Source organism: Otolemur garnettii, unplaced genomic scaffold (assembly GCF_000181295.1).
Source record: "Otolemur garnettii isolate 467f Iridium unplaced genomic scaffold, OtoGar3 scaffold00084, whole genome shotgun sequence".
Taxonomy (NCBI): Eukaryota; Metazoa; Chordata; class Mammalia; order Primates; family Galagidae; genus Otolemur; species Otolemur garnettii.
Genome location: NW_003852479.1, coordinates 8,430,154 through 8,440,723, shown reverse-complemented (window position 1 = coordinate 8,440,723; position 10,570 = coordinate 8,430,154). Strand labels below are relative to the sequence as shown.

The 10,570-nt window shown below is 49.9% G+C and overlaps 1 protein-coding gene across 2 annotated transcripts in view; it reads left to right on the top strand.

Annotated features, from left to right (window-relative positions):
• TNIK (TRAF2 and NCK interacting kinase) overlaps positions 1-10,570 on the top strand; it is a 354,942-nt gene that overhangs the window by 247,126 nt on the left and 97,246 nt on the right. For both annotated transcript variants that reach the window (XM_003794663.2, XM_003794666.2), the window contains exons 8-9: positions 5,717-5,771; positions 7,911-7,989. In XM_003794663.2, coding sequence (XP_003794711.1) covers positions 5,717-5,771; positions 7,911-7,989 — 134 coding nt within the window. The remainder of the gene's footprint in view (positions 1-5,716; positions 5,772-7,910; positions 7,990-10,570) is intronic.

The following is a 10,570-nucleotide window of genomic DNA, read 5'->3' as shown; positions in this document are numbered from 1 at the left end:
TAGTGGTCAGGTTGCGGGGGTGCATCTATCCCCAGAGAGGATAGTGGTCAGGTTGCGGGGGTGCATCTATCCCCAGAGAGGATAGTGGTCAGGTTACGGGGGTGCGTTTGCACTCTCACATGGCCCAGCCTTCCCCTATTGTGACCTGAGCAAAGGGCCTTCCCTGTTCAGGCAGAAGGAAGATGACAGGAACACATGTCAGTGTCATGGCAGGGGCCTGAGACTTGACTCTGTGCACGTCTATGGCTCCACATTGGTGCCCCCCATCATCTGGGCCTCCTCCATCAGGCCCCACCAGCTCCTGGGCATTTTGTTGTCTTATAGGTGGACAAGGGATTGGAATTTTCTGTCCTCAGTTTGTTTGATGTGTGAAATGGAATTGCTAATAACTGGTTCTGAGTGGACACCTCAGGGACTCTGAGCCCACCGCCAGCTCTGTTCCTGTGTGATGGTGAGTGTGGACATCGCGTGCAGGAGTCAGGCTGTGACGTGGACTGCTGGCTACCGCCCAGGACTTGTTCAGCCCTTCTGAGCCCATGGAGAATGGGAGTAATAAACTGTGTATTACAGGATTGTGATGGAATAAAGTGAGTTAATCTATATAAAGGGATTAACCTAGTACCTGGCACTTGCTAGGGACTCTGTATATGATGACTTTGTATCTCTATCGGATGAAGGTACTACTTTGGGGGTTCATTTTTTTGACCCAAGAAAACCCAATAATTGCACAAGGTCCAGCCACATGGTTATGTTCCACGTCTCTAATCCACCTACGTTGGGCCACAGCCACTTTCTGTAACATCTACCACTAGATTAACACGCTGTCTTTAGGGGCCCCACAGGATGCGTACAGTTCCTTTGTCCTGCTATAACATTTCAAAAAGAATAACCACAAATATGTTACCCAAGGACAGCCTATTTTCTGGTCCATGAAATTGATAGAGGACATTCTGCTGGCCGGACCCACTGGTAAGTTCTGGTCTGTGCCCTGGATGCCACTTCCCTCTACTCTGTGACGACAGAGCCAGGACCCACCCACACCCACTGCTGCCCTGTGCCAGCTCTGCCAGGAGAGGCAGGAGGCAGAGGGGGGCAGGAAGTAGGACGCAGCATTTCTGGTCTCCTTCCTCCATCATCCTGGGGACCCTGAAAGGGCCACCAGGCACTGGGCTAGGCGCTGTCCTGCTTGACCTGGGTGTGTCTGCATGGCCTTTAACTCCACACTGTGTGCGTCACATCATGTGTCAGGCATATGGCATGTATGATCTCACTGAGCTCTCATACCAAGCTTGCAAGACCCATGTACGCCTCACGTTACAGCTGAGAAGATATGCTCAAAGCTGCTGGGTGTCTTGCCCCAAGTCAAGCCAGTAGTTGTCAGAGCTGAGTCCAGCCCAGGGCATGCACTCATGGCACACACACTGTCTGGCTGCAGCACACGTGGGTTCTTCTGTGCATGCTTCTCTCTCCTGAGCCATTCCTCTCTCTCCTGAGCCACAATTCTCAATCCTGAGCTGCTCTTCTCTCTCCTAAGCCATGCTTCTATCTCCTCATGTTTTTTACTTCACCATATTTCCTTTACCAGTTTGGCAGCCTACCTGGAAGGGCCGCTCCCATCACATATAGGTCGCTGCTGTGCTGGTGTCCCACCCTCCGTCCCCAGCTGTGAGCTATCTTGCCTCTGCCCTCTCAGAGGTGCTAGGATTTGTCTCTGTGCTGTCCACAGTGTGATGGGCTGGGTCATTAGTCATGGCACTGGCCAGGCCACACAGCTTCTCTGGAGTGCAGGACAGCTCAGCACCTGCCCAGTGAGTCACAGAGTGACCACAAAGGAAACTTCTCTCTTCCCTCCCTTGTCTCCTGTGAGCTGTCTTGCCAGTTGCAATGGCTGCATTTTCTCCTGTCTTTAAGCTTTCCAGATTTGGGGCAACTTGTTTAAGTATCTAAAGGCCTAAATAAGGCCTGAAAAGAACATTTATGTCTTCCCAGCACAGGCAGTTAGGTACAGCTTACAGAAAGCTATGGGTGTGCATGGCCAGGAGTATAAATGTTCCTTTTGGAAAATTGGAGAACCCTGGGGGAAAAAAACATAAAACAAAATAACCTGATAAATGAGGCCTAGAGCAGCAGCAGTGTCTGTGCAGTCACGTGATAGGACAGGGAGCAGGTAGTGGCTCTTGTTCAAAAGGAGTGTGGGGGAGATGGAGGGAGGCTGCTGGTTGGGGTTCTGAGACAGCGTCTCCTGAGTGAAAGGAACACCTCTTCCCGACCCTCCTGCATCCTGGATGACAAGGGAGACCTCTGCATTTTCTTACTGCCTAAACACACTCCCTGAGTTATTGCTGCCTGTGTCTTATTCTCATCACTCAGGGACGCACTTGTGTGTCTCACATCACCAGAAATCAAGAGGCAGAAGCCCAGGTCCCCAGTTGCCTGCCCTGTTGTCCTGAATTTGTTGGTTTATTGCCTCATGGTTGCAAAATGGATGCTACAGGCCCAGATATCATATTACCACACTTTTAGTCAAGGCTTTAGGAGGGAAAAGTTAGCAAGACACCATATATTCCTTCTTTCAACAGAAGTAGAAGCTCCCCAAACATGTTTCTTATGTCTCATTGGCCAGACCACGTCCCATCCCTAACTGCCACCCTGAGTGTGAAAGAGTGTAGTTGCCCTTGAGTGTGGCAAGTGTAGTTGTCCTGTTCTCTGAAATGGAGCAACAAGAAAGATAGGGGTTGAAGATTCCTACCCAGCAGCAGTAAGCAGTATCTGCCATGGCCAAATGGAGGGGTCAGAGGAGAGGGTACCAGGCAGACAGGGCTAGGACAGGGCGTTAGTGTTCTTGAGCCCAGTGTGTGCCCGGTGCCTGGGTGAACGTGTGCGAGTCACATGACCGTGCTGTGCAGCTGGGAATGCTCAGCTGAGTGTGTTCAGCACGTTCCCAACCTGGGAACCTGAGTTTGCATCCACATCTGTCTAGTGGAAAAGCCTGTTCCCTGTCTGCCAGTCCCTGTTGCGCCTAGAAATCAGCATGTTGCTGCCTCGCCGAATCTCAGCAGGTTCAGTCACTTGTAGACAAACCAGGAATCTGGGGTGGCTACTTTATGCTAAGAAATGACACGGTGAATACCACGTCCCCAGGAGGAGGAGACTGGCTGTGTGTATCGCTGGTGCTGAGCGGCTGTGGTCTATGAACCAGGAGGTTGGACTGGCCCACAGGAGCCAGGACACTTGGGTTTGCTCCTTTCTCTTGTGCATCCCTCATTGTCCTTCATCCAGCAAAGCCTTGTAAGGGGCGGGCTGTGTGCCAGACCCTGTTCCAGGTGCCCAGAACACAGCAGCAGCGAGCACAGGTCCCACCATGGCCTAGTGTTCTTGTGTTTACTGGTGGCAGGGGGCACAGACCATCGGTGGTGCACAGATGTTTCTGAGGGGGCACCTGTAGGAAGGGGAAGAGAGGGAGCATTGCCAGGGGTGAGAGTGTGGGTGGGAATGGGAGGTGAACAGAAAGGGCGGGTGCAGCACAGCTGTGGGGTCTGCAGGGCATTGCACAGCCCACCTGAGGCCTGGCCCCGGGCACTCATTTTCCTCCAGAGGTGCTGGATTTCATACCAGCCTAAAGCTGCCTGAGTTTGAAGGTCACTGACTTTTGAGCCCATGTGGCAGTTAGGGGCAGAGGGCCCAGCAGAGTTACCCCTGTCACACTCAGGCCCCATTCTGGCTATAGAAACATGCAGTTCCTAGGGGTGCTGAGAAGACAGGGACAGAACCAGAGTGCCTGGCACCTTGGAGGGTTCTCAGAGCAGCGCGGTGAGCTTCTGCACCCCCACCCCACCTCCAGACTGCCCTCACTGTGCCTGTTTGGTACCTTCTGTGTGGGAGCGACTGGGTGTTTGTGTCACCTGCAGAGTTCAGGTGCAGTAGGGCTGAGTGTTCACTGCTGGTGTCAGCAGCAGCCTTGGGAGGAGCTGAGCCAGCCCCTCAGCGTGGAGATGATCTCTCTGAGCAGGGCCAGGAACAGCAAACACTGGTGGGGTCGGGGGGGTAAAGGAAGCCTTTGAATATATCTGGGAAGGACAAGTGTTACCTCTGTGAGCTGGGTGCAGAGGAGTGGCCAGGAGCACAAGGGCAGGGTGCCATGAGGGCACCTTGTTACTCCTGGTTAAACCAAGGACTATTGATGTTTTGAGTCTGTGAGTGTGAGGTTGGGTGTGCCCCAGACACCTGCTGTGGCCCGAGGTCACTCACAGGACTGAGGGGGTACAGTAAGGGAATTCCTCAGCATGAATCCCATGTTTCTTCAGCTGAGTCTCTTTGTCACATGGCCTTGACATTAGTTTGGTGAGAATAGCAAAGAAAACTCAACTTTGATCTCTCTAACCTGAGTGAGGCTACAGGTGAGAATTTCAAATAATGTACATAATGCAAAGGAGAGGCAAGCGACAGTTTGTGTCATCAGGACAAGGGGAAACTGAGTCAGCAAGAATCTGGGGGTTCTTGGCTGTTTCTCCCCATTTATTGATATGTCCTCCACCTGCAGTATTTAGGAACAGCTGAGTCACTGGCAGACAGTGGGGAAAGCGTACTGTTGGAGACAGAGATCATGCAGGTGGAGGGATTGGCTGAGAAAATTCTCAGATGGGCATAAAAGTCCCTATGAGCATAAGAAAGGGTATGAGTATATGAGGACCTCTGTTGACATATTAGCCTGTCTACAGGATGGAAGGTTCTCTCATATGTCTATTCAACAAACACCTTTGTCCTAAGCTCTGAGTCACTCAGTGAGCACCACTATAAAACCCTCCCTGTCCCCAGCTCACTAGGTTGGATCATGTGAAATTGCTATTTCTATAGGTTAAAAGCAATTGAAAATAAATAACACCTAGTATTATCCAACTGTCTTACCCCTGACTATTTACTTAAAATAAACAAAAGATAAACCCAAATGTCTGTGTGGCAATGTTTGCTGCAGCTTTCTGTGCCACAGCCCAACTCGCTGGATACAGCCTACACATCCATTGATGAGTAGGTGTAAAAACACAATGTGAAAGGTCCACAGAGTGAACCACGACAGGGATATCAGGGCCTGTTACAACACGATGGACCCAAAACACCACGCACAGTGGAAGAAACTGACACAAAAGCCCATGTGTCGGGCAAGTTCATTTACAGGAAACCTTGGAAGATGCAGACAGATCATACAGTGCCAGAGAGGACGGTGGCTGTCTAGGGACAGGAACAGAGTTGGGGACAGGAGGAGGGACTACAGGGGCAAAGGGGGCATGGGGGTGCTGGGTGTGTTTACCGTCTGGACTGTGGTGACAGGTGCACAGGAATGTGTTGTGTCACACTTTAGCTAATCGCACACTTTAAATATGGGCAGTTTATTATATGACAACTACAGTTCAATGATGGCATGAGTTGAATAGCAGCAATTTTATATTCAATTGGCAGATAAATTTCAGTGATGAATTAACTTTTAAAATCTTATATTCATTTTTAATACATTCATTGAATAATTTACCATGTGCAAGCACCATGACTGGTCTGTCAACAAGAAGTAAATGAGGCTATTTCTATTTTGAAGCTCAGCAGGAGATAGGTTTATAAAGAGGTGACCGAGTGCTCTCCCTGGGCAGTGCTGAGGCGGTTGCCAGGCTTGACCATGGTGTCCTTGCCAACTGAATTTACCATGTGTCTGTGCTTTCCTTTCCAGAGTGATTTGTGGTCCTTGGGAATCACCGCGATCGAGATGGCAGAAGGTGCTCCCCGTAAGTACCTTCCTGGGATAGGGTGCTGTGGGCCCACCCCAGGGGTGCCGAGGTCTCTGCCAGGAGCTGCTGGTACCTTCCGCCACACTGCACCCTGCAGCATCCAGCTGCATATTTAGAGTGTAGAGTCACCTTGGATCAACTAGGAATCCATCCATTGCAGAGCTGTGTGAGAGTTGTGTTTGGGAGAGAAAAAAAGAAAAAGAAAACTTTGGAGAGTCCTATTTGTTTTATAGACTGAGTGCACAATTTACTCTTGAACTACTCTTCATCTGACATAAAACTGACCAAACTCACACCGTACACGCCAGGGTATGAGAACTTAAACCTGGTATTCAATACATAGGTTATACAGACACTGTACTCAGTTGCTATCAATCCTTTCAAAATAACCAACCTGTAGAATAGCAATTCTCAACATGTGGGTCCCAACTCTTTTGGACTATATTAAAGGATTGCAGCATTAGGAATGTTGAGAACCACTGCTGTAGAATTTTAGATTTTCCTGGTCTTGTTTGAGATGGAGTGTCAGGGGTGTGGAGGTGTGGTCACCCTCTGGCAATCCTGAGACCTTCAAAGCCCTTGAGATTTAGAGTCCTAGCCTGCAAAGCATCTCTGTTGGCTGTGTGGTGGCTGCAAGCTCTCAAAGCTCCCAGGGACATGAGGCTGACTGAGGTCCGGGCTGCAGCCATGACACCAAGGCTGCATCTCTCAAGGGCCATCCTTGTCCCAGATGCAGCACAGCAAGGATGCTGAGGCCAACCCCTTCCTGGAAGACACAGGGTTCCTCTTTGGTCAGCTTTCACACAAGCCATCTCGCGTGGCTTTGCTGGGCCGCCTTGGCCTGCAGGCCCATTTGGGACACTTCCGCCCACCTGTGCTCCCCCTGCACTCAGGGTAGAGTTGCATAGCAGTTTTCTGACGCTTCCCTCCCTGCCTGCCTCCTTTCCCATTTCTGTTCACATAGGAATTTTCCCAGTAACATCATTGGATGTTTAATACCACCCTGCTTCTGATTATCAAAGGACCAGGACCACAATGGGCCCTTCATCTGCACAACGGGTCCTTACACACATGACATGACCATCACACTGTCACAGTTTTCTTATTTCTCGGTCTGCAGTTGGGGAACTCATCTGCAGCGTGATTGATTTGGGGAGTCTGATGACAATATTGCCTTCATTCACAATGCTGATTGGCATGTATCCATCAGTACAATAATATATTGCCATCCTAAAACCAGATTGTCATTCTTAATTAGTGGGAGATGGGGCTAAAAATAAACTTCCACCCACAGAATCCTCTGGCTTTCAAGGAGCATATATTCTTATTCTAAATACAAAGAAAAAATTCTCCTAGATGTTTTGAAAGTAAACTAATGAAATGTTTTGATTAAAATAAAAATGTATGTGTGCTTTCACTGTAAATGATAATGCCATGTTTGGAAGTTGAGATGTTTTTATAACTTTGTTTTTTTGCCAGACTCTGTTTGGCTTAATCTTTTGGTCTTCCTGGGGCCAGTGAATTTAAAAACAAAACAAAACTGGGTGGTGCCTGTGGCTCAGAGGAGTAGGGTTCCAGCCCCATATACCGGAGGTGGCAGGTTCAAACCTGGCCCTAGCCAAAAACTGCAAAAAAAAAAAAAACCATCAAGAACCTGAGAAGCCACTGGGGATGTCTGGAAATAGAGTGGTGCATGGGGCTAGCAATTTGGATTTCAGATCTGTGCAGATAACATGTTTGGATGAAACCTCAGTGCATAAAGCAGACTGGATCACCAAGTATTCTTCACTTAATGGCTGAGGCCTTTGCTGATTAGAAATGACTTGCCGTCTCTGTTGTCGTTGCTGGCTGATGTTTACGTTGAGCAGTTGGCATTATCTGCAGCAAAGGTGGCTGGTCGCTGACCCTTTAATTCAGTTTTCTTAAACATGAGGGAATATTCTCTAGAAATGCTAACAGTGACAGCTTGAAATGTGTTGTCTTTCATGGGATTCCTGTAAGTGGACCTTGCTCTTTGAATGCCTGTCCCCTGGGGCACTGGGATGCTGTGACCCCATGCTCACTGTCATGTGTGAATGTGTGATGGGCCTGGGTGTGGCCTCCTGACTGCAGCGGCTCCTGTACTGTCTCTTGCAGCTCTCTGTGACATGCACCCCATGAGAGCCCTCTTCCTCATCCCCCGGAACCCAGCCCCTCGGCTGAAGTCCAAGAAGTGGTAAGTTCGCTATGCACTGCTGTGCAGGTGGAAGGGTGAGGTTTTCCCGAGAGTCTCTGTTGGGTCAGTACAGATGGCCAGGTCCTACTGACAGGTGAGGCTGCCATGTGGCTCGGAATGTGTGCTGGGGACCTGCCATCCCCACAGCAAGGCTTTATCCCTAGCCTCCTAGATAAGATGCTATTTGCTGAAATGGGCAGTGGCCCGAGTAATAGCACAGAAGCTCTTTGGTTCAGAACCCAGGTGACATCTTCACTGGCAGCACAGAGCATCTTGTCAGAGAGCTCCAGGTCAGCCATTGTATTGGCTGACTTCTCTTCTCCTTAGTACAATAAATCCCTAAATCAGTGTTTTTCAACCTTTCTTATCTCACGGCATACTTGACTCTATAGTTAAACTTCCACAGCACACTTAAGTTGATTTAAAAAAAAAAAGGGTAAAAAAAAAAAAAGAATATACTTACTGTGCTTTGAACTTCTTTTCGAAAATAATTTAATGAACTTTAAAAAGTTTCGCGGCACACCAGTAGGAAATCATTGCTCCAAATGCAGATATGCACCAGGACACTGAGGTTGTCTCTCTGCGTGTGCATGCTTGGGCATTTGGAGTTTTACTTTTCATTTGTTTGTTTGCTTGCTTTTGCTATTGGTTCTACATTATGGCAAGAAATACTAGCTTCATATTTTGGGCAGCCACATAACTTTTCCTTGTAATAAGTTTATTCACTTTAAAAGGTGCCAATTTACAGCAAACTGCTACATGAACACTGGGGAGAGTGATCAGTACTGCACAGTCGAGTTCATAGCAAGTGACCAGCTGACGTCTGGGGAGCAGAGCTCACAGGTCAGGCAGACGTTGGACCTCTGAGTTTTTATGGACTTACATTGGCACCTTTGTGCCTTATTCTATAACACTGAGTCCTTCACCCTCCCTCCTGCTATGGAAACTGTCCTCTGATGTACTCTCAACTTGGTGCCTCAAGCATCAGGGCAAATCCCGCCACCACCATGGCCGTCTCTCACTGTGGCCATCACCGTGGCCATCTCTTTGTCTGTAAAATTCTACAAAGTATTTAAAAATATTCTCTACATGTCAGCCATGTAAAATTTTTATAATGAATATTTTGTAAATAAAGGCACATTTAGGTACAAATTCCCACTTTCCCAAGGCCTGGCAACTTTAGGATGGGCTTTTAGGGCACGTTGTCAAGGTAAGTCCTAGGGGAGACCCTGAAGGGATGAGACCCTCATGCCTCTTCCCACATTCCCAGGGTCATACCGTCACGGTCTCAGGTCTCTCTCCGGCCACGGGCTCACTCCCCCACTCAGACAGCCTTTGTATCAGGAAAGGAGAGGAAGGAGACAGCAGGGAGACAGTGGCTGTGACACCTGCAAGGGGGAAGGGGAAGCTGCTGTGGGCAACAGGGAGGCAGAGCCCCCCTACCCACCCAGGGTCTCCGGGAGAGGTAGCCACCTCCCCCAGGCACTGCTGCCTCCCTCCCCCCAGTCAGACTCCTGGGGACAGTGGTGGTGGCAGTGACACACACAGCCATTTGCTAGATTCTACATGTCCTCCATGCCAAGGTCCCCTGGAACCTGCAGTGGGCATTGGTCACCCCAGTCCTCCTCCTGCCCCCCTGCTGGACAGGGTGAAGTGGCTGTCTACAGATGTGTGGCGAGAGACTGCTACCAGGCACCACATACCCCTCTTTAAAATATGTGTATGAATTGCAGCAGTTAGATATCTGGTTGGTGAGCATGGCTTTAGATTTCTGGTCTTTTTCTTGCAAAGATACAGCAATGCTGAGTAGCTCCTGCGCCTTCTGCGACAAGAGAGTGTGCTCCCACTCCAGCTGCCACCCTTCCCAGCACAGAGTCACTTAGGCCTAATATTTGTCCTGTTTCCATCCAAACTATGGTCTGCACCTGCCCTCCATATGACCCGCTGACCCCTGACAGAAGTGAGTGGACAGCCTTGCCCTGCAGTGTTGGTGTTCACTGACCAAGCCCCAGAAAAATTGACCCTGCCCTGACCTTCTTTGGGAAATGCAGACACTGGGGACAACACAGACTGGTTCTTCTGCTTCAAACCTTTGACAAGCAGAACTGATTCTGCTGATGCTGGGGGCTGTTGGAGACAGTCCAGGGGTGGTGCAGAGGCCAGGTCAGCTCCACCTCATCTGGCCACTCTGCATGCCCCTCCCTAGCCTTTGAGGAAGGTCAATTGTGGGTATAGGTCCCATCCTAACAGACAGGGAGAGGATAAGCACCAAGCCAAGAGAGACCAGCTGAGAGAGAAGGGGATGAGGACCCAGCCGTCAGAGAGAGGGACAAGAGCCTGGCCATCAGAGAGAGAGGGGGACAAGAGCCTGGCCATCGGAGAGAGAGGGGGACGAGAGCCTGGCCATCAGAGAGAGAGGGGGACGAGAGCCTGGCTGTCTGAGAGAGAGGGGGACGAGGGCCTGCCTGGCCATCAGAGAGAGAGGGGGATGAGGACCCAGCCGTCAGAGAGGGGAACAAGAGTCTGGCCATCAGAGAGAGGAGGATGAGGGCACAGCTGTTTGAGAGAGACGGGGACAAGG